Below are 24,029 nucleotides of genomic sequence, written 5' to 3' on the forward strand. Positions count from 1 at the left end.
TTAATTTGTGCTTCATATTTTGTCTTTGAATTTTGTGTGTGTATTTTTGTACCATGCCTAGAATGGTAGATAGTGTGGGTTACAAATTTTTAAAAAATAAAATACAAGGGGCGAAGACTTAACAAGACGACGTAAATATTTGAATGTGCTTGCTGGGAAGGTATTCCATTTTGTGGGGAATTAAGGTGTACTAACTGCCGTGCAGCTTATTGTATTCCTATGTGCTGCATGACATTTAGCGTATGCTAATCCCAATAAATAAATAAAAGTTAGTGCCCGCTAAATCCATTAGTGTTCCTTAGTAAAAGGACCCCTAAATGTTGATTTTCTCTTCAAAGGAGGGAAATTAAGGAATTACTATAAATTATGCCAGCGGTTCCCAAACTGTGCGCCACCGCGAACTCTCGGAGGTGCTGTGGCACATCACTCTACTTTCTCCTCCCGCAGGTCTGGCATCTGCCGCTTCCTGCTTCATCCCCCGCTGCCACTGCCGTGCTTGCAGCTTACATTTTTGGGCACCCGCGATTCACACTGGCACTGTGGGGACTTCCCTGTGCTGGGTCCGGCCCTTACAACAGGAAGTTGCATCAGACAGAACTGGACATGGCAGACTGCGAAGGCACCGGAGTGCCTGTGTGAATTGTGGATGGCCCGAAAATGTAAGCTGCAAGCACTACAGCAGCAACAGGGGAAGGAGAAGGAAGCGGCAGCGATCCTGGACCTGCAGGAAGGAAGGTAGGAGCAATGCTGGATTTGGGGAAGGTGTGCTGGTTGGAGAGGAGGGGGCTGCAGGGAAAGGAAGACCTTTGTGGTGGGAGGGGTACGGAGACCCATGTGTCTGGGGGGTGCCGCAGACACCCATGTGGCCATGGGGGAGGGGCTGAAAACCATTATGCAATATATTTGGGGCTACATCTTCCACATTTCTTTTCATTCTGCATCTATAACAAAAGTAGTGACCCACATAGTTTCTTGAAACATCATTCCTCCTACCACTTTTAACTCCTCACATTTTTTAGATTGTTGTATTTACTTAAGTATGCATGCTGTTTTATTTTCTTTTTTTTTTTGTCTGGTTTAATTTGCAGGATTTTAAACTGGCTTTTGGCAATGCTGAAGGGCGAACTACTTCCCGGTGGCATGGAGGTTCAGCTACCATTATTCCGAGTCCTGGAGACAAAGTGTGGGGAGTTGTATGGCAAATGAACAAGGACAGTTTGAGTACTCTGGATGAGTAGGTGACCTATAAGTTATGTCAATCGATGCAAAAACACAACAAGAAAGCAAAGGCGATGTTTGTGAGAGGGGCAAAGCTTTTCCTTTCCAACCCCAGGCTTTAAAGAGGCCATTGTCGGTATTGTAGCTGCCATTTTGTACTCAATTATAGAGCACCTGTCCTTGGGATACCCCAGTCAGTTGGTTTTTCAGAATATCCACAGTGAATGGGAGTGAAAAATGTAATGTTTTTAATAAACTGCCTTTTGATCCAGACAGCAAGGCAGTTTACATGGCAAGCAGAAAGCAATTTATATCCACAATATAATTTCACAGAAAACAAGTCAGGATCCATGCTTGTTCAGGGATTTACCTGTATTACAGCCAAAATATAAATAGAAATGAAGCAAACAGAGCTTAACCCATTAACAGGGCAAAGCTGAAGAGCAACTATCCAGCTGACCCCAGAGCATAAACCAGATAGCCTAGGGCCTCAGGGGAAATGTTTGTGTGAAAATTTGCACTTAATGGGGCCTGTTTGCTAACACACACTAACATATAACATTGTTACACTTTTATCATACTTCTCACTAAAAGATTTTGAATTTAATAAATTCTGTATGAAAAGTAATTTTACTCTGACTTGTAACATGTATGACTGTCTTTGGGAATAGGTGACTAAAGTCTCAGATCCAAAATGTTAAGAATGGCCAGTTTTTCATGTCACGAGTCTATAAGCAGTCTGAAAATGTTAGATGTTTTAACTTCTGTAACTTTTTTTTTCTACATGAAAGGGATAGGTTTGGACTGTTGTATTACAAATTGTTTGCTCTAACAGAATTCATTAAAATCTGTTTTTTTGTTTCTTTCTGTTGACTTTAGTCACCTTGTCCCAGTGATGGCCACATATGTGCCTTTCTGCTTTGTATGCATTTGCAAGTGCTGCAGCTCCCTAAAAATGTTGCGTGTTATTGGGAGTTAAGGGTTTGTGTTACTAGTAATAGAATATATGTTTGTTACTTTTGGCATCCAGTGTATGTTAACGTTGATGCATCTTACACACTTTCTTCAGTAAGACTTATGTACTCTTCAAAGCTCTTATCGTTTTGGGCTAACGTTTCATTTTGGCCCAATAAAGGTTATTGCCATCTGTATAGAATCCAAGGACGTTGAAGACAACTTGCTCAATATACATTATAGCTGTCTTCCATTAAACATTACATTTCCAAGGACAAACACGATATATCGGGTTCAAGGAGGTAACATAATCTAATTGCATGGATTTGGATGGTCTCTGCATTCTGAAAAACTTTCCAGGCATTTTCTGGTCATGTATGGGACTTTAACACACATCAGCTCACAGGGGCCCTTTGCCCTTTTCATGCATAGCAGCAGAACGGAAGAGAAGAGTTTTCTTTTGAGGCTTGTTTTCATCTGTTGTTGTTGGGTTTTTTTTTTTGGTTGTTGGTTTTGTTTTGTACCCCATAGTTTTCTTAGGGGTCCTTTAACAAAGGCACGCTGAAAAATGGCTTGTGGTAGTGTAAGCGTGGGTTTTGGGCACGCACCGATCCATTTTTTAGCACACCTGTAAAAAAGTCCTTTTTTTTTTTGCCAAAAATGGACTTGCAGCAAAATCAAAATTGCTGTGCGTCCATTTTGGGTCTGAGACCTTATCGCCAGCCATTGACCTAGTATTAAAGAATCCAGGCAGTAATGACCCTCGCGTGTCAAATGCCACTTGGTGCTCGTCCGTTACGTGCGCCCGAAAATATTTTTCAGACGCATGTATTGGACGCGCGCCAAAAATGAAATTACCGCAAGAGCCACATGGTAGTCGGGCAGTAACTCCATTTTGGCGCGCAGATGCTTACATGACTTAGTAAAAGAGTTTCTTAGCCTTTGATCATCTCATTTTTGGCATAGTTGCAAAGCTCCAAATCTTTTTTTTTTTTTTTTTTTTTTCCTTTCTGTAATGGAAGGATTTAGATTGCTTTCCAACTCTTATCTGAGTGACCGACACTGCACTCTTTCTCATTAAAATGATTGTTCTGTTTGTGTGAAAATGATTTGGAATGTGTAAGAAAAGACACAGCTATGTGCGGGGGTAGATGGAGCATGTTTCGAGTCTAGGCTGGCCACCTGAACAGAGAAACATGTGACCACATTCCCACATGTCTCAAGCATTCTGTAATTTTCCTCCACTCTGAAAATGAGTTCTAAGCCTAATAAAAAGGGGAACTATGAACAGTGAAGCCTGAAGCTCATCTATGGATGGACGCATCGCATAGAAAGACCGCTCCTGGTCATGAGACTCTGGCTTAGCTGAAAAAGGGGCTTCTCTTAGCTGATGTAAAAAGCCTGGGTGACGTGGTGACCAGTGATGTATGTATAGAGGGGCATAATCGAATGGCGCCGGCCAAATAGATGGCCAGCCATCTATTTTGGCGGCGCCGCAAAGAGCTGTCCGGAACCGTATTATCGTAAAAGATGGCCGGCCATCTTTTGTTTCGATAATACGGTTGGGGCCGGCCAAATGCCATAGATCGCCAGGTTTGAGATGGCCGACTTTGTTTTTCAGTGATAATGGAAACTGAAACCGGCCATCTGAAACCCGGCCAAATCCAAGGCATTTGGCCGTGGGAGGGGCCAGCATTCGTAGTGCACTGGTACTTCTGGATATTTAGATCTTGCTGATCAGTTATGTTATGACTTACTTGTTCTGGAGTGCTGTATTTTGTGATACTGTTTTGAGAAATGTTCAATAAGGACCATACAAATTTAAAAAGTCCCTGCCGTGCATTTTCCCTTGATGGCCGTCGTTCTCTTGATGGCCGTCTTTCTCCCTGAACTGGAAAATCAAAGCTGGTTTTGCTCACAGCTTTTTTAGTAGTAACAGTGGGATTTGAACTGGCCAACTCTGCATTACAAGACCAGTGATGTAACCACTTGGCCACAGCTCCACTTACTTGGATGTCCCTCCCTTTTGATTATGCCCCTCCAAGTGGCAGCAAATGAAATAACAATTCCTCATTGAGCAACTGTTCACTTGGTTTGCTGCCACTTGATTTTTTTTATTCCAACACGCATAGTTAGCTGCAGTGGCTTGCTGATATTTTGCGACTAATATGCAGCAACATTTTTTACTGATCCTATGACAGCCTTACTAACACTCTGAGGAAAGCCTTGCAGTCAAAACATGACTCGTGTTGAGTCTTGGTTCTGACAGTCAATAAAGTTGACCATTTCACTTTGTTTATGGTAGCCAATGGGTAGAAAAGGCAACAGCAAAAGCTAGAAGGATGATTGGGTGCATAAGGAGAGGAATAGCCAGTAGAAAAAAGGTTATGATGCCCTTGTATAAGATTCTGGTGAGACCATAGGCGCTCGGTATAAGAGGCTTGGGGAAGCCAGTCCACTCTCTTTTTTTGCAGCGCCCCGCTGTGGTTTCTCCTCGCTCTCTCCCTCCCCTGCACGGGCTGCGTGACTCACTTCCGGGCTGGCAGGAGTTCCCTGCAGGGCGTCTCCCCTCCCTTTCAAAATTTAAAAGTCACTCATCTTACCTCCTCGTTGGAGGAGTTACATCTGCAGCAGCAGCCCAGGAAAAAGCGTGCAGGCAGGAGACTCAGAGCTGTTCCGTTTGGTCTCTCTGAGCTCTGGTCCCGCCCTTGCGTAAACAGGAAATGAGGGCGGGACCAGAGCTCAGAGAGAGCAGACGGAACAGCTCTGAGTCTCCTGCCTACACGCTTTTTCCTGGGCTGCTGCTGCTGCTGCAGATGTAACTCCTCCGACGAGGAGGTAAGATGAGTGACTTTTAAATTCAGAAGGAGGGAGGGAGATTGGGGGGCCGGCCTGGAACTGGGAGGGAGGGTAGGTGAGGGGGGGTCTGGAACTGGGAGGGTGAGAGGGGGGGCCTGGAACTCAGAGGCAGGGAGGGAGTCCTGGAACTCAGAGGGGGAGGGGAGGGGGCCTGGCCTGGCCTGGTCTGGAACTGGGAGAGTGAGAGGGGGGCAGGAACTCGGAGGCAGGGAGGGGAGGCCTGGAACTCAGAGAGAGGGACAGGGGAGACGGAGGGAGGGGTCGGGCAGGGGAATGCACCACCTGTAAAAAAAATAAAATTCAGCACCCCCAATCATTTTGAAAAGTTGGCTCCTAGGCCCTTGACCGGTAGTGATTGGAAAGGAGAGGGGTGGCAGAGAGATGATTAACAGACGGACTGTAGCTGGAGGTGCAGCAGTACGGAGCTGAAGCTCCAGGCTCAGTTGTGCACTAAAAGAATGAATGAACGGTGGTCGGAGAAGGTGCCCATCATTCTAGCAGGGCCGAAGGACATGGAGTAGCATAGCCCGCCACCCGTGAGTACACTGTGCCTACTCCCGCCAAAATCTCGAGCGGTCGCGGGACCTCATTTTGCGTCAGCTGCTTTTGAAGTGAAGCAAAAGTGAAACATGGGTGGCTCAGTTCACACGAAGGACAAAATTTGTACAAAGTGAGGAGAGCACACACATATACACACAAATAATTTATTCATGCACAGAAAGCGACCAGTTCAGTTTTCTTTCATGGGGGTTTGAGAGATGAAGGGACATTAATTTGATAACAGTGGAAAAAAGGATTTGTTTCCTAGTTTGGGATCTACAGCTGGTTGGCAGAACTTGAAACAAACATTAGTTTTGTTGCATCTATTTTGTACAGTTAAATATTTCTGTAAACATTCATAATTGCCAAATGGAGGAGGGAAATCAATTTCTTGTGGTTATAGAAATAATAGGACAGTTTGATATGTTTGATTTAAGAAAATGGACACCTGAGTTACCCCAGACCAAGAAAATGTACCAGAAAGGTACAGACATTATTCTAAGGTGTATTAGGGTCTGCCCAGTGTAATATTTATGGTACAGTAAGGTTCTGGGTGTGTTTTTGCACAAATTTGTGCATAGTGTTTTGCAGTTGAGCGGTTGTGGTTAGTATATGCTTTGAGCAACCACTTTATTCTTTGACATATGATACATATCTAATATCTAAATTTAATAAATGGTATTAATTGTGACTTATTTTTACTTATTTTTTTCTCTGTTAGACAATTATGGATGTAAGCTCCACCCCTGGCCCCACCCCAACCCCGCCCCCTTTAGCCTCCCCAAACAGTTGGGCCACCGACCGCCTATGGGTGAGACCTCATTTAGGACGTTGTATACAAGTCTGGAGACCACACCTTCAAAAAATATTAACAGGATGGAGTTGAGCCAAAGGGCAGCTACTAAAATGGTCAGTGGTCTTCGTCATAAAGCGTATGGGGACAGACTTAAAGATCTCAATATGCATACTTTTGGAAGAAAGGTGGGAGAGGGGAGATATGATAAATGCACAGGAGGCAAGTCTCTTTCAATTTAACGGACGCTCTGGAACGAGGGGGCATAGGATGAAGGTGAAAGGGGATAGACTGAGAAGTAATCTGAGGCAATACTACTTCATGGAAAGGGTGGTGAATTTGTGGAATGGCTTCCTGGTGGAAGTGGTGGAGACAAACAGTATCTGAATTCGAGTACATAGGATCTCTAAGGGAGTGATGGGGAGATTAGATGGCATGAGTGGTCTTTATGTGCCTACATTTTTCTGTGTTTCAGTATCCATACTTTTTGTGGGGTTACTTATATTACAGCCAAAACATAGAAACGAGATAGGCCGAGCTTAACCCATCAACCTCTAGCATAGGTAGAATATCACAGGGCACAAGTGAACAGCAACTGTCCAGCAGACCCTAGTCCATAAACCAGCCAGCCAAGGGCCTCAAGGGCCCCCACAAGCAAAGAGGCTTTGGCTTTATGAAAATTACAAATTGGATAGTATACTTTATTGCAATAATGTAAATAATGCAATTTAGTTCTCTTTTTGGAGAGAGGAATAGTCACTGCTACTTGTGTATAGTATTTCTCTTGGGCTTTGCAGGGAGCAATATGTATCAAGTAAAATTTTATACCACTTAACTCATGAAATGTGTAAACCTATTATTACATTAACAGGGCCAGGCTCAGCAGGAGCTCTTCAGATCTATCTGTGCTGTGGCTTTGCAGAGCATCATTCTCTTCCTTCCTTCTTTCTTTGCTTTTTTTTAAATGTGTCTCTCCATCTTCTGTTTGTCTGAATCCTCTATCTTTATTTTGCAGCACTGCAGCAACATGAGGCAGAGTAGTATGATTTATTGCATGACAGGACCTTGAGTTAATCTGTTGGAGGTAGGAAAGGTGGCATCAGTCTTCCTCAGTCCTTGAGATTGCCTCTGTTACGTTTATGAGCATTTGCAGCTTTATACTCTTAGCTTTGCAGACAAATGCTTTTCAGCCTTCTGTATATCCTAGAACAGAGGTAGGCGAACGTTTTGGCCTGGGGGCCACATTGGCAGTCTTGAGTGGGTTGGGGAGCTGATGCATGCTGATCTGAGGAAGGGGAGGGCCCTTTAGACCCAAGAAGAGTTCTAGAGTTGATGATTGGGGTGGTCAAGTAATAGATGCAGATGTGCATTTATTTGCTGGTGCCTTGAGCCTGGGATCTGTAGTGACAGATAATCCTGCAGGCAAGCACTAGTCCTCATTTCACTTAATTTGTTTCCCTGCCCTTTCAGATACAGCTTTGATTCACTGTTCAGTATCTGTAATGTTGAGTTGAAAAATTGCAAATTGAAAAGTACACGCCTAAAGTAAATGTACCGTTGTGTCGCACTTTCTCAGTTTGCGGAAAGGCACGTCCTTTGCGAAGGAAGATGCATTGAAAACTGCCTCAGTAGGCTGGTAGCATCTGTATGGGTGGGTGACTAGGAGGACACTGAGTGTGAGCGGTACAGTGGAAAGTATATATGTGTTAGTTTTGTGTGTATTTATATGTAGATAGATGTACTTGCATAAGCACAAGTGTGTGTGTCTATTTGTGTGTTACTGTCTGGCACAAACACCTGCCACTTGCAGCTACTTTAGAAAACAAGAACATTTTCTTCAGCAACAAGCGGCCCCTACCAGTGGGCAGCCCCAAGCTTTATGCTGGGCTCTTTCGGTGGTAGTTATGACCCTTATTCAGTGCAAAAGGCTAGTTTCCATCATGCTACTGAACTGTTACAGCATCTTAATGTGGCTGAGCTGTTTAAAATTGTGTGGGGTGCTTGATCTATTATAAAGGCCTTTAAATTTATGTGGTTAGTTTTATTTTTAATTTTTGAATGACCTGTGTCACGAACCACACAGCCACCTGCCTGGTTACCCTGCAGTCTATCCCCAGTACAGCTCAGGTCCACCTCCACCTGCTGCTTGTGTTCTACACTAGCACCTTCCTCCCACCAATTGGATCACAACCGCCTTTGGGTGAGTCTCCCCTGCAGAAATTATCCCCAGTCATTTCTAGGCTACTGGGCCACACTCCTAGTGGTCCCACAGTTCCCAGAAAGCACTCAGACCCAACAGACAAACCACCAGGATTCTTTACCTGACCAGACAGGCAGAATGAACAAACAATTGTGTTTATCCTCAGAACTTGGAACAGTGGAAAAAAATGTGCAATTGGCAAACAATAACGGGTAACTGAAATATGAATCGATTTATAACACTAACTAAACATTTGCATGCTGGCTAAACAGTACCTGGGAAGATCAGGACATAAAATTGTTCACAGAGCCTTAGCAAAAAGATCTGTTCCTTTCTTCTTCCAGGCTACGAGTGAAGCAACAGTCAGCACTACTGGGTAATTTCAAACTCCAGGCCAATCAGAGCCTGTTAAAGAAAAAGAACATTCAATGGGTCTTTTACTAAAGAATTAGCTCAAGTAATCTGCAGCAGGACCCATTTTATTCCTATGGGCCCTGCTGCAGATAATGCGAGCTAATCTTTAGTAGAAGACCCCCTCAGTTCCCTATAACAGCTTTAAGCATAAACATGCACCATCTGCTGGCCAAATAGGAGAAATACACTTCAGACATAATTAAAACAGGGGGATATCCAATACATTTTACAGGCTTAAAACACACTGTTTCTTCACAACCAGTGGCGTAGCAAGGGGGGGGGGGGCGGTCCGCCCCGGGTGTCAGCTCAGGGGGGTGCTCCCTGCCAGCTCCCCCCCTTGGCGCATCAACACCCCCCCCCCCCCCCGACCAGCTCCCGCACCCTACCTTTAAAAAGAATATCGGAATCTGAGGCGCAGCGCCTCGCGCCTGCCCTGCACGTAAAAGAAATGTGGACCGTCGGGCCTTCCCTCGCTCTATCTGTCCTGCCCTCCGCTGACGCAACTTCCAATTTCCGCAAGGGCGGGACAGATAGAGCGAGGGAAGGCCCGACGGTCCACATTTCTTTTACGTGCAGGGCAGGCGCGAGGCGCTACGCCTCGCCTCGGATTCCGATATTCTTTTTAAAGGTAGGGTGCGGGAGCTGGTCGGGGGGGGGGGGTCATCATGCTGCATCCGGGGGGGGGGTGCAACGGCGAACCGCTCCGGGTGGCAGCCCCCCCTGCTTCGCCACTGTTCACAACCTGTAAAATGAGTACAGTTTATTGCTAAAGTTGGAGTTGCAGCCCAGGAATTAAGTTATGCCCCTTCAGAATTCTGCTCATAATGGAGTACATGCATAATTGTGTAATAAGGCAGGGCCATGTGGAAGACTGTGTCAACAAATATGTTGGGGATAACTGGAAAGCCAGCAAGAACATAAGAATAGCCATACTGGGTCAAACCAATGGTCCACTAGCCCAGTATCCTGTTTCCAACAGTGGTCAATCCAGGTCACAAGTACCTGGCAGAAACCCAAATAGTAGCAACATTCCATGCTTCTAATCCCAGGACAAGCAGTGGCAGTGGCTTCCCTGTGTCTGTCTCAATAGCAGACTATGGACTTTTTTTCTCCAGGACTCTGGCAACGAGTTCCAGAGAAACTGATGCAGAAAGAAAATTGTTCCAGAAGGAGGGGATGCTAGTGAATGCAGGAAGTGGAGAGAATGTCTGTAAGAGAAATGGGAGGGAGGGGGAAGAAGCATACTTGGAGAAATGAGTCATGTTCTAAGCCCCATCAGTAGTCCCTGGATCAGGATATAGAGTTTTAACATTTTTAAACAGAAAGCAGACAATGAAAGTCTAAACAGGTTTTTTATTCGTGCAGACCCAACGTAGCTACGTTTCGCCAATTAGGTTGTGTCAGGAGTAGTGACATAAAACAGAGGTATGAAGCTTCTCCACTTTTTGTTTAAAAAAAAACCTACTGCTGAAGTCATCTTGGGTGATCAGTTTTGCTATCCAGGCTAAGCCTTTCTTGTCCATGGTTAGCTGTTTTATGTTAGTATGCCTGATGCAGCCTAATTGGCAAAATGTGGTCACGTCTAGTCTGTACGAGTAAAGGACCTCTTTGGACTTTCAGTGCCTGCTTTCTGTTTATCTCTTCTGTTGTTGCAAGACACTCGGCGCCTCTTTGCTATTCGAGTTTAACATTTTTTTCCTGAGTGGAGCTTTCAGAAGTTGAATTATAAGACTGAAGGGGGCTCCTGAACTGGTATGTAAAGGAGAAATCCTATATATGTATTGGAAAGGCTTTTCTAGAACATTGTCTGTTGGTGTCATTGGATGATGTCTCCCATTTGTGTGGATTATTCTGCTGTCATTGGAGTACCTACTAAAAATAAGCAACCTTTCTTTAGGGTCATCAATATCTTATTCATTTTGTATTTCCTCAGAACAGGTTTTGATATAGATTAATATTTCTGTAAAATTAAACCAACTCTTCTGCTGAGTAGCCTGAATTAGGATACTGAAAAGGCTTTTATGATATTCTTTTCCAGACAAGAAGGTGTTGCGTATGGTTTTTATGTTCCCATAGAGATCATTGTTCACACTGAGAAAGGAAATGAACTGATCTGTCGCTGCTATGAAATGAAGGATCCTGTCTTTGCCCTGCCATCACCACAGTACAAATGGGTAAGCATCTCTGTTCAGTTCAGCCTGTCATGTCATCAACAAAACTGGTATTTCCTCTTTGCAGGAAGTGAGGAAATATAAAATCTGTTCATTTTTTTTAAGGGACCTTACAACCTTTGTCATTGATTTATTTTTCAAGGGCTTTGGACATAATTTAGCCTGGGACTCGTTTTGTCCTAATCTTGGCATTTGGAGGCTATCTTTGAAAATAACACCCATGATTAAGGAGACAAATGATAATATCTGAAACCAGTGGTGTTTAAATAGGTATTGAAATAACAAAAAATAGTCTTTTTGTGTCTGGAGTAAATTCCTCGTAGAAATGGTAAGTTTTATATGCAAAACCCAGAAGAATACTTGTTTCAGGTGGAAAGTGTTGTACCATTCACATTTTGGGAAAGGCACATTTTAGTTGTATTAAAGATAGAAATGATTTTGAACTTTAAATAAAATGCTTCAGCTGGTTCTGAAGTCAAATCTGTGACATGGATTTCTCTAGACAGTGGCGTAGCATGGGTGGGGCGGTGGGGGCGGTCCGCCCCGGGTGCACGCTGCTGGAGGGTGTAGAGAGCAGCCGCGCTCCTGTCGGCTCTGCTGGTTCCCTGCTCCCTCTGCCCCGGAACAGGTTACTCCCTGATTGTTCGGGCTTTTGAGGTTTTGGCCATTTCACCCCCTGAATCGTCAGGGGGAACAGGTCCGGTGCCCTCTATTATGTCTGGCTCCAAATGCCCACCTCGTTCCTTTCATGTGCATGAGGCCATGAAAATTCTTATGTTGGCGCAGTGGGATATGCCGGACAGTGGGCTTAAGATTGCTAGAGCTATGTCGCATCTTTATGCACTGCCTGCTGCTGACTTAGACTTGCTGAAGGTTCCTACGGTGGATTCATTAATCACAGCGGTCACTAAGAAAACCACTCTCCCTGTGGAAGGTGGCATGGCACTCAAGGACCCTCAGGATCGTAAGTTGGAGACTTGCTTGAAGCTGTCCTTTGAAGTAGCGGCCCTTTCCCTGCAAGCTTCAGTTTGTGGCTCCTATGCGGCGCAGACATGCTTATCGTGGGTACAAAAAGCCTCCTTTCCGGAGGACCTCATGGCTGTTTTGCCAGCCTTAGAGTCCGGTTTAGCCTTCCTTGCGGATCTTCTTTATGATCTTTTGAGGGCTTCGGCGAAGGAGGTTTCCCTAGCGGTCACCGCGCATCACTGGCTGTGGTTGCGACATTTGGCTGCAGACATGGCCTCTAAGTCATGGCTGGCAAGGCTTCCTTTTAGGGTAAAGCTTTTGTTTGGGACAGACCTAGAACAGATTGTGAAGGACCTCGGTGACTCTAAGGGCCAGCGCCTCCTGGAGGACAGGTCCAAATTTGTGCGACCGGCGGGACCTAGACCTAAGTTTAGGGATACACGTCATTACCGTCCAGGTTGTGAGGCCTCTTTTCAGAGAGCAAGGTCTTCTCAGAGACCTCAGCCCTTTCGAGGTGACAGGCGGGCCTTCCTTTCCGGTAACAGAAACCAGCCCACAGCCAGGTCCGCCCAATGATGGGGCCCTGGTCCATCTCCAGCCGGTTATTGGGGGCAGGCTGTCCCTATTCCTGGTGGAGTGGACCAGGGTAACATCCGACGGATGGGTCTTGGAGGTTATCAGAGACGGCTACAAGTTGGAATTGGCTCATCCGATAGTAGACTCGTTTCTGGAATCTCCTTGCAAATCTCGCACCAAGGTGCGGGCAGTACGTCACACCCTCCTCAACTTACAACGACTGGGAGCCGTCCAGCCTGTACCCTCAGCAGAAAGAGGGTGCGGTCGATACTCCATTTATTTTGTGGTACCAAAAAAGGGGCGGTTCTTGGCGACCCATCCTAGATCTCAAATGCGTCAACAGGTCCTTACGGGTTTGGCATTTCCGCATGGAAACTCTCCGCTCGGTGATCGCAGCGGTACAGCCAGGGGAGTTTTTGACGTCTCTTGATCTCAAGGAGGCCTAGTTACACATTCCAATTTGGCCTCCCCACAGGCGTTTTCTTCGCTTTCCAGTGCTCGGTCGTCATTTTCAATTTAAAGCGATGCCCTTCAGCCAAGCCACAGCATCTTGAACTTTTTCCAAGGTCCTCGTAGTGGCGGCCTATCTCAGAAAGGAAGGGATTGAAGTCCACCCTTATCTAGATGGCTGGCTTATGCGGGCGTCTTCTTTCGAGGAGAGTCGACTGGCAACTGATAGAGTGGTCGGGTTGCTTCAATCGCTTGGTTGGGTGATCAACTTCCCAAAGTGCAGCCTTACGCCCTCCTCCCAGACGCTGGAATACTTGGGAGTGTGCTTTGATACCCGAACAGGGATAGTTTCTCTTCCTTCAGCTCAAGCATAGCGGTTGCAGGGTCAGTTGTGAGCTGTGTTCCAAACTCCGAACCCGCGGGCTTAGGACTATGTACAAGTTCTGGGTTCCATGGCCTCCACCTTGGACGTCGTAAAGTGAGCCAGAGCTCACATGCGCCCCCTGCAGTGGCACCTTCTGAGCCATTGGTCTCCTCTCTCGGAGGATTACGAGGTTCGGGTGCCATGTTTGACCCGTCTGCACACAATCATGCACTGGTGGTTCATTCAAAAGAATCTGGTGTTGGGCATTCCTTTGCATACCCCAGAATGGAAGATCGTGACCACGGACGGCCCAGGGCATTTGGACCTCTGGAGGCGTCTTGGTCCATCAACCACTTAGAGTTGTGGGCGATTCATCTGGCTCTTCGGGAGTTTCTGTCTCTTCTCCGTGGTTGCCCAGTTCGAGTTATCTTGGACAATGCGATGGTGGTCACCTACGTGAACCGTTGGGGGCACCAGGAGTGCACCACTAGCGCATGAGACGGCCCTGATCTGCTGTTGGGCAGAAACTCATCTCTCTCTTGATGGCGGCTCATATAGCGGGGTCACAGAATGTACAAGTGGACTTCCTTAGTCGCCACTAGTTGGAGCCGGGGGAGTGGACACTCTCCCCTCTGGCCTTCAATCAGATAGCTGCCAGTAGGGGGATGTCGGTGATGGATGGCCACCACATTCAATGCAAAGGTTCCCCGTTTCTTCAGCAGGGGAAGAGAGCTGGGCTCAGAAGGCATAGATTCTCTTTTGCAACCTTGGCCCAGGGGCCTGCTCTGTGCCTTTCCCCCGTGGCCTATGGTGGGCAGGTTACTGACTCGCATTCCCAGTCATCCCGGTCGAGTGATCCTGGTAGCTCCGGATTCACCCAGACGTCCCTGGTACGTGGATATGGTCAGGCTCCTGTTCGATCGTCCTCTGTGGCTCCAGGCGCAGGATGGTCTCTTGCTGCAGGGACCAGTCATGATGGACGATCCCTCCCCCTTTGGTCTTACGGCCTGGCCCTTAAAAGGGCAAAGTTGAGAAGGAAAGGGTATCCGGACGTGGTTAGCGCTACAGTGCTTCAGGCTCGGAAAAGATCCACCTCAATAGCTTATGCTAGGGTGTGGCGTACCTTCGATTCGTGGTGTGCGAGTTCAGGATTGTCAGCCGCTTCGGTATCGGTTATCCTCGCGTTTCTTCAGGAGGGTGTACAGAAATCACTCTCGTTGAATTCTCTTAAGGTGCAGGTGGCAGCTCTGGCATGCTTTAGAGTCCAACTTCAGGGGGCGTCGATCGCCTTCCACCCAGATGGCGTTTGTTTTTTGAGGGGCGTAAATCGAATCAGTTGCGTCCTCCGCACTTGCCAGTTCTGCCATCCTGGAACCGTAATCTAGTTCTCAAAGCGCTTCAGCGTCCTCCTTTCGAACCCTTATCGGGGATTACGGTTAAGGATCTTAACCTTGAAGGCGATTTTCCTAGTAGCCATTACTTCAGTGTGATGTATACAGATCAGTAGGCTACAAGAAAACACCAGTGAAGAGGAAAAGCTCATTTTGTTTAGGTTGTTTTGATGTGAGGGCCAGGATGTTCCAGCAGGCATTTGCTGATCTGAAACAGGGTACGTATTAGGCTCAGACTGGAATTACTTTGAGCAATGCTGTTTAATGACCAGATGTTGAAAGCTACTATTAAAACTATATAGTGAAGGAACATGCCACTCCCTGTGGCTGTAATATACTTTGGGGAGGGGGGGGGGTGGAAGACAGAGAATTTTAGACCAGGTTTTGCTTGCTAGTACTTTTGTTCCATATTTCAATATCTGTTAAAATGTGGTTATGAAGAGTGAACTGATCTTTCATTTTTTTTTTTAATCTTCTGTTCCTGTAGTTCACTTTCTCACTGTCAGCTCATCCCATTAGCCTTTGAGGGAAGTGAGTCGCATAGTCTTCTGTAAGCTTACTTTATGAACTTCCTCTGAACTTGAGTATTATCACAGGTTTCTGGTTCATTTCAGCTTTTCATATTGTCTTGTGTGGGTTTTTTGGGAGAGGTTTTTTTGTGTGTGGTTTTGTTAGAATACATTTAAAAAAAAAAGTGAGCTGGCCTCATAGCTCAAGGCATTAAGACGGATCAGCATCAGATCCTCCTCTGTGGGAATTAGTCTGGGCTCAGTCTACTGCAGAGATGGTGTACTTGAACCTATGGATAAGGGAATACAGCTGCCAGTCCCTGTGGTCAAACAGATGGTGCTGAGCAATGTGTCTTTGAGGTATCCTTTAGGCTGCCAAGGATCCCTGAACTGCCTGCTGCAATTTTTGTGGGGGTGGGGGGGGGGGGTGGGAGGGGCCGCTTCACACTGCAAGCTCCAAGTCCTAGTTCATTTCTCTGTTACTGAAAGGACCTTTCCTCCTTCTCACTGTAAAATAAGATTATGTAACACTTGTGCCCACAGAACTATGGATAAAAAGAATAATTCTGTTAGTACAGTATACAGCAAGAATCCCAGTCCTAGATTACATAATGAACTATTAGTGATTGCTATTATGTAACTCTTCCTTCACTAAAACTGATTTTGCTAAAGAACAAAAAAAATGAAGGACATATAAACTATTCAAGGATAAATGAGGCATTCTGGTTAATACAATTTTATTAACTTTAGAATAAAACGTATCAATACAATACGTAAAACAGCAATCGAAGAAACTGGGTAACCTGAACCATGATAGAAAAAGAATGTCAATGAGGCAATGCTTCCATCTTTGACACTGCAGAACTGCAGAGTGGAGGAGTGGCTTAGTGGTTAGAGCATCGGTCTTGCAATCCAGAGGTGGCCAGTTCAAATCCCACTGCTGCTCCTTGTGATCTTGGGCAAGTCACTTAACCCTCCATTGCCCCAGGTACAAACTTAGATTGTGAGCCCTCCTGGGACAGAGAAATATCCAGAATACTTGAATGTAACTTACCTTCAGCTACTACTGAAAAAGGTGTGAGCAAAATCTAAATAATAAAAATCTTCCATAGCAACTACTTCCCAAAATCAAGGAGCACCTCTGTGCATTATTAATTGACACTGGAAAACTCTTACTCACTGGTTAAATAGTGAACTAATTTGTCATCCATCTTTGCTTCTGTTGCAGGTCATTTGTATGGGAGCAAAACAGAATAGCTTGCCAGCTGAGTACCAAAAGAAGTTAGAAGCTATAGAAACCAACAATTACACAGGACCTTTGCCAGTCATGGAAGAAATTGAAGCTGCAATGAGGCGAACAAAGAAGATAACAAATGAGAACTGTTAATGTTTTCAGTTTGGTATTTCTGTCTTTTTACTGTTCTTGATAAGAAGAAATATTGATTGCAGAAACTACCCTATCACGTAAAGGACTAATCTAACCTCTTGGGTACTGCTGGAGGACTTTGCGACAATGCTGATCTGCACAGAATTTCTTGCTCGTGAAGCATTTTACATCTATCATGAAAGATTTGCTGTGATAACCTGGAAGTGGTGATATTGTTCCCAGCCTGTACAGGACAAGAGGGAAGCAGCAGTGTTGGGCCTGAAAAGGAGGGATGCAGTAGTGTTGGCTTGTGTGGGATTAGAAGAAGGTGGAAAAACTGGGGGTGGATCAAGCCTAGAGTCCTAGATGTAGGGTCTGCTTTTTTTTTTTTTTAAGGGGAGGAGTATGATCTCCTCCACCTTGACACTTTTTTTTCTTCATACCCCCCCCCCCCCCCAAAAAAAAAAAAAAAAACCACCACCATGAGACCTGTTTCCATTAGCCTCAACCTTCCCACCTATCTGGTTGTAGCTAACTAGGACGATTGAGAGATGCATTTTTTTAAATATTTTGCATCTCTCAATCTATTCTTAGTCTTCCTTTTTATTCATTTAGATTTATTCTTTTTCTTTACCTTTTCCTTTTTAATGCATTTTCTTTTCCCATACTTCTATCCCCTCAGATTTCTACTTTTTATTTTTTCTTCTCTTGCTCATTTTATTCTCTTTGGACTTCTACATTTTCCCATCCTTTTGCTTATAAGTTCCATTTCTTCTGTTTTTATTCTACTTTTCCATTCTTCTCTCCCTCCTGCTATCACAAACCCCTTGTTGCACATGTCTCCATAATTTTCTTCTTTTACCTCCTTTTCTTCATCTCTTCCTCTAGTCCTCTTTTCCCTTGTTCCTTCTCTTTCCACTTGTCACTTTCCATTCATCTCTGTTCCCCAGGCTTCCCTTAAATCTTCCTCTCCTCTTATCTCTAATTCTTTTTTGCCTCCCTACCCCCTTTATATCCTTTCTTCCTTCCTTTTTTGCTTTTTCCCTTATCAGGGCCAGCATCTTCCCCTCTGGAATCTTTTCTGCTGCTGCTCTTCTCATTGATGGGCAAAAGGAAAAAAAACAAAACAGTAACACCTACTGCAGAGCATTCACGCCTTCCTCCCTCTGATCTGTGCTCTCCAAGGTTCTGATGCATTCAGACCTCTATGGCAATATCAAGTGTACATCACAAGGGGTGGGGCACATCAGAGCCTTTAGCACAGGAATGCAAAGGCTTTGCTATGCATGTTAATGTTTTTTTGTTTGTTTGTTTAATTTTACTGTTACTGCCTACCAAGGAGAAGGAACAGCAACAGAAAAGGAAGTCTGAGATGCAGGGATGTGAGGGGGGAAGATAGGAAACAGCAGGGCTTTTTTTGAGGGGGTACTTGGGGGTACTGCGTACCGGCACCTTTTCCGTTGTCTGCTAAAAGTGACCCATGGACCCCAAGTTTTAATGAAAGAGCTCAGGCTCTACACACCAATTCTGCCTTGTCATACATTCTGTGACCGGTTGCAGGGGGCTTGGCTATTTTGGGATGGGTCCCTCAGTGATTACCCCACCCCTGAGTGGCCTAGCATTTGCGTACCAGCACCTTTTTTACTAGGAAATATGCACTGGGAAACAGAATTACTTTTCTTCCCCAGGTCTGATTTCCTTAGCTTCCTTCCCCCCCCCCCCCCCCCATTCCTCTCCTCTATACCAGGTAATGCCCCCTTTACAGCAAAAATTAGTGTTAAAAAGGGGAAGGCCTCATGGGCCCTAGCCCAACCAAATTTTAAATCCCCTCCTACTACCAGTAGTGCAACCTACCACCCCTTCCTCCGGCTTCCTAAAGAAAGGGTGGCAGCATTTCCAGTAGCAGGAGAGGATTTAAAATTTGGATGGGCTACGGCCTATAAGGCCGTCCCCTTTCCAACACTAATTTTTGCTGTAAAGGGGGCATTGCCTGGTGTGGAGGGGGAAAAAGGTTGAGCAGTGGAGATCAGGCCTGGGAAAGAACAAACTGGGGTGATTAAGTCTAGAGCGGGGAAGAGTAAGCTGATGCACTGCATATGTTGGGAGGAAGAGAAGCTGGGCTTAAGCCTGGGGCAAGGCAAGCTTTGGGCCTAAGCTGGAGGAAGGGTAGGAGTGACTGGATCTGATAGTTTTCCAGTACACAAAAATGAAACAGTTTGTGTACTTGAATAATTTAAAAAGCAATACATGAAAATTTTTGCTTTTGTTATATATTTTAACATTGTACAATTTTCTGCCTTTTTTTTTTTTGGGGGGGGGGGGGGGGTACAGAATTATTTTTTTGTGCAGAAGTATGCCATGAGTACTTGTATTCCCAATCCTTGAGCACCAGCATGGTTATGGATATACAAACATTAAATCAGCTAATTAAACCCATCTTGAGGCCACAGCAAGTTAAAAAAAAAAAAAAAGTAGGTTCTCTCTAGGTGATGTAGTCTGAACCCATGAAGAAGTATTGTGTCAAGACTGCCAATATGTCAGTTGAGTCAAACATCAAAGGCAAAGGCATGAATTCTTACAGGATGACTTAGAATAAAATATTTGCAGATGAAGACAACTTATTGTAGCTACTTCATATACTAGCAATAATAATGTAAGCTTAGCAACTTCTTTTAATAGTGCAATACATGTTGTAAAATTTGCAGTTGATTTGTAAAAAAACAAAAAAAAAGACCATGTTTACAAAGCCAAATATGACATATATTTATAACTAATCTAAACAGTTCAGAAAGTCTGAACATACTGTTTTTCTTGGTCTCCTGTTTGTATTGGTAAGTTTGGGGTGTGGGTGTGTCTGAATGCTGGATGAGCGAGCAGAATTATGGGTGCCTTTGTGGGAGCAAGAGGTATGATTGAGGAGGTACTATAGTTAGCCTTTCAACATCAGTTTGAGGGTAGCCCCAGAGGGATTCACGTTAAAGGATTCTGGTGGCCCAGGAGAGGAAAACATCTGTCTATCTATAATAGCAATAATGTTTTGAAGAAAAAGTCCAAAATAATCTAGGCAGCCAGCAGAAAAACCAAAACTGAGCTTTCTTTGCCAAGTAGTAGGTTTCTCTTATTTTTTCTGAATTCCTGGATTGACAACACCCTCTGTGTATTTCCTCAGAGACAGGACTGGGGTACCTTAGCCTCTTTGGATCTTTAGTATCCTGTAAAACACTCCCTGCCCCCCCCCCAAAAAAAAATACGTTTTCAACATATCAAAACGTCTTACATTAGGCATATACTGCCACTGCCAATGGTCCCCTTTAGCAATCAAAAGCCTAAAATAGTCCTCCAATAATCTTTTTGGGAGAGGGAAAATACTAATCTACAAAAGATAACTAATCATTTACTTTACTTCGCAGAAAACTGTCAGTGCTAGAAATGCACAGAAACAGGTAAAATGAAGGCCTATCCAGACTACCTAGCCATACCATCTACTCTACCTTCCTTTCCCTTAGAGCATACTGGGACAGACCGAAGGTCCATCAAGCCCAGTATCCTGTTTCCAACAGTGGTCAATTCAGTTCTCAAGTACCTGGCAAGATTCCAAAAGAGTAAAACAGATTTTATGCTGCTTATCCTAGAAATAAGCAGTGGATGTTTTCCAAGTCCATATTAATAATGGCTTATGGACTTTTAAGAAATTATCCAAATCTTTTTTTTTTTTTAAACCTGCTAAGCTAACTGTTGTTACCACATTCTCTGGCAGTGAATTCCAGAGTTTAATCACATATTGAGTGAAGAAATATTTTCTAGGACATTTTCTAAATTTACTACTTAGTACCTTCATTGCGTGCCCTCTAGTCCTTGTATTTTGGGGAAAGAGTAAACTCTGGGTAGCATGCTGGGACTTCTCTCGCATGCATGAGAAGTCCCAGCCTGCTGCTTAGAACTGGAAACAAGTCATGTCTACCATTTCCACTCTAATCAGTATTTTATAGACCTCTATCATATGTTCCCTCACCTCTCTTTTCCAAGCTGAAGAGCCCGAGCCTCTAGCCTTTCCTCATAAGGAAGTCATCCCAACCCCTTTTATCATTTTCATCTCCATTCTCTGAACCTTATCTAAATCCGCTATATATATATATTTTTTTTGAGATGCAATGACCAAAACTGTACACAATTTTTGAGATGCAGTTGCACCATGAAGTGATACAAAGGCATTATAATAATCTCAGTTTTGTTCTCCATTCTTTTCTCAGTTCCTAACATTCTGTTTTCTTAGTTGCTACTGCTGTACAGTAGAGGGTTTCAATATATTGTCAACAGTGATACCTAGATCCTTATGGGTGATGACTAATGTGGAACTTTGCATCACATAGCTATATTTTGAGTTCCTCTTTCCTACATATATCACTTTACAATTAAATCACATTAAATGCCATCTGCTCTTTGGATGCCCAGTCTCGTAAGGTTCTCTTGCAATTTTTCACAATCTTCTTGCGATTTAACAACTTTGAATACATTTTTTTTTCTTGGACTCCTGTTTATTGCCATCACTAGATCATTTATAAATATTGTTATCAATAGAAATCAAACAAAATATACACTGTCAGCTAGCACATTTGCTTATTTCCGATCTGAGGAAGAAGGGCAACCTTCGAAAGCTAATCAAGGAATGTATTAAGTTATGTCCAATAAAAAAGGTATCATCTTATTTTCTTTTCCATGTTTTATTTTGTTTGATTTCTATTGATAACCTTAAGATTGGACTAACACGGCTACCACACTCCTCTACTTAAATATTGTTAAAAAGCACAGATCCCAGGGAACCCCAATATCTACCCTTCTCCATTGAGAATACTGACTGTTGCAAAATAACTCTCCTCTCGTGTGTCTGGGCAAAAAAACTCTTTATTTGGGAGTCAATCCCCTTCTTATATACTCTATGAATATTCATGGATATTACATGTATTATCATTACTATTGGTTACATTTTGCTTACACAACCATGATCATGCATTGCTTACAAGAACAACTCTACATGAACAGCTCGTGAACCTGCTCAGGAATGTACAAACATCACCTGCTATTCTGCTACTTTCTCAGGAAAGAACAAAAACATCACATGCTAGATTCTCAGGAATATACAAAACATCATCTGCTGCCTGTATCCAAATACATTCTATCTACATCTCCACCTTTTTTTTTTTTTTTTTTTTTTAATGAAATCTCCGTGGTGTGCCAGCTGGAGATGGAGGTGGAGATGTTTGTAATAGCTTATAAACATATTGAGCAGAGTGACGTGTTGGAGCGAATGGACGAGGAAAACATAAAGAAAAAAGGTTAGGAATGCATTGTATACAACAGCAAAAAATAGTGAAAACAAAAATACCAATGACTAAATACTGGATAATAGGGCGGAGCCAGGTCCAAGGGATCCATTGCCACAATTGATCCCATACATCAGAGAGTAGGTTATTATGAATAGTAATATGAGTAGTTAAATTCCGTAGGAAAGCTAATTGTTTGTCAATGGCCTTTGAATTGTCAGATAAATTAAAACAGCACATGTCCTGAAACTCTTCGCAACCATGATGGTTAAGTAATAAAAGATAATCAATGGCTGCTCGATTTTGTAAAACTCCATGACGTAATTGCTGTTGCTCAGCATTAAGTAAACTAATAGCAGTGGAGGTTGCATTGATTGATTTAATTGCCCAACAGGCTAATTCACGAATATTTTTTGCATTTGCCGCTGCCAATGCAGGGACACCTATTAATGAAAATGCAAGTGCCAGATATTCAGTTTGACTCAGAAATTTAACATTATCATTGCAATTGGCAGCAAGGGTCATACGCTTGGATCGCATATGTGAGGAGTTAGAAAATAAAATATGTTTACTGGGAAGTACCATAGTGAGTCGACTTAGACAGCATGTAGTACCATCAGATATATTAGCTGGAATATAATTAAAGGTATACATTCCACATGACCAAAACCAGCCAGGGGGTAAATGAGTAAATTTATAAATATATGAAACATTTTCGTAGGAGCTACAATTTAACAAAGTTGGTCCAAAATTAACACAATTTGATCGGGTACAATTAACCATACGAGCACATGTCATATTGATACTAGCTATTTGATTGGTTCTCACATGCATTGCCAAAGTAGGCGGCAACAGGGTTTGTGTTCCCCAATTATGGTATTCATAAGAAGCATTTCGATAGGATGAATTAACAGGAAGCTGTGAATAAAACCAAGTATCATTTTGCATATCTTTAGGATCATGACATACTGGAATCAGGCAAGTTGCCAAAACTTCTCCAACTGCCTTTTGATGAGAAAGACAGAAATCAGTTTGGTTCAGTGAAATTGCAAACGCTTCCCAAATATTTTTTGTGGGAAGTAATTGTGACTGTCCACAAGGTATGTACAAACAACAACACAGTAGAAGCAATGTAATGGAATTAGCATTAAGCGCTGCAATAATAGCCACTACGAAGTTATCATCAGTCTTTTCAATATGAGCTTTTTCTAAAGTCTCTGTAGCTTGTTGACTCAAGGCTTTAATTTGTCCCCAAGTAACAGGAGCATTAGGTTGACGAGTCACTGACCGTTTGCGTGTTTGCATCTGCGGTCCTTGAAGGGTGAGTGTGAAATTGGGAATTGGGTTGTGAAGACCTTGATGCCACGACATGAGGTTTCACCCACTTTGCTGGAATCCACACCGGGCCAGAATCTGTTTGAACAGCAGCGTAACCACGACCCCAGGTAAGGAGAGGCACAGGGGAACTCCACTGATCAGAAGGTAGTTGTCGGTATATGACCAAAGGACGAGATAAAGGTGGGGCAGGAGTACGAAAATGTTGTTCAAATCTGGAAGAAAAAGTTTTTGTAGCAGGATTATTGATGAGATTGAGATGATTCAGTGTGTAAAGGATTTGTGCTAAGCATTCATCAATGCTTACTCTATGACGGAGAATACCGTCTTTTTTTGTAGTCAGATTACTTAAAGCAGTTTTCAGTGTGCGATTAGCACGTTCAACAATAGCTTGACCAGTGGAGTTATAGGGGATACCAAAAAGGTGCTCAATATGCCAGAGGGTCAGGAACTCCTGTAAGGAGGTGGAAGTATAAGCAGGGGCATTGTCTGTCTTGAGAGTTTTAGGAACACCCATGACCGCAAAAGCTTGGAGAAGATGAGAGCGGACATGAGATGTAGTTTCCCCTTTTTGTGCAGTGACCCACAAAAATCCAGAATGA

The 24,029-nt window shown here is 43.9% G+C and overlaps 1 protein-coding gene across 1 annotated transcript in view; it reads left to right on the top strand.

Annotated features, from left to right (window-relative positions):
- GGCT (gamma-glutamylcyclotransferase) overlaps positions 1-18,249 on the top strand; it is a 35,670-nt gene extending 17,421 nt beyond the window's left edge. The window contains exons 2-4 of the mRNA XM_030206204.1: positions 1,089-1,234; positions 11,017-11,152; positions 16,634-18,249. Coding sequence (XP_030062064.1) covers positions 1,089-1,234; positions 11,017-11,152; positions 16,634-16,792 — 441 coding nt within the window. The 3' untranslated portion in view covers positions 16,793-18,249. The remainder of the gene's footprint in view (positions 1-1,088; positions 1,235-11,016; positions 11,153-16,633) is intronic.
- Positions 18,250-24,029: the final 5,780 nt, after the last annotated feature.

The sequence above is a fragment of the Microcaecilia unicolor genome, chromosome 1 (genome assembly GCF_901765095.1).
Source record: "Microcaecilia unicolor chromosome 1, aMicUni1.1, whole genome shotgun sequence".
Taxonomy (NCBI): domain Eukaryota; kingdom Metazoa; phylum Chordata; class Amphibia; order Gymnophiona; family Siphonopidae; genus Microcaecilia; species Microcaecilia unicolor.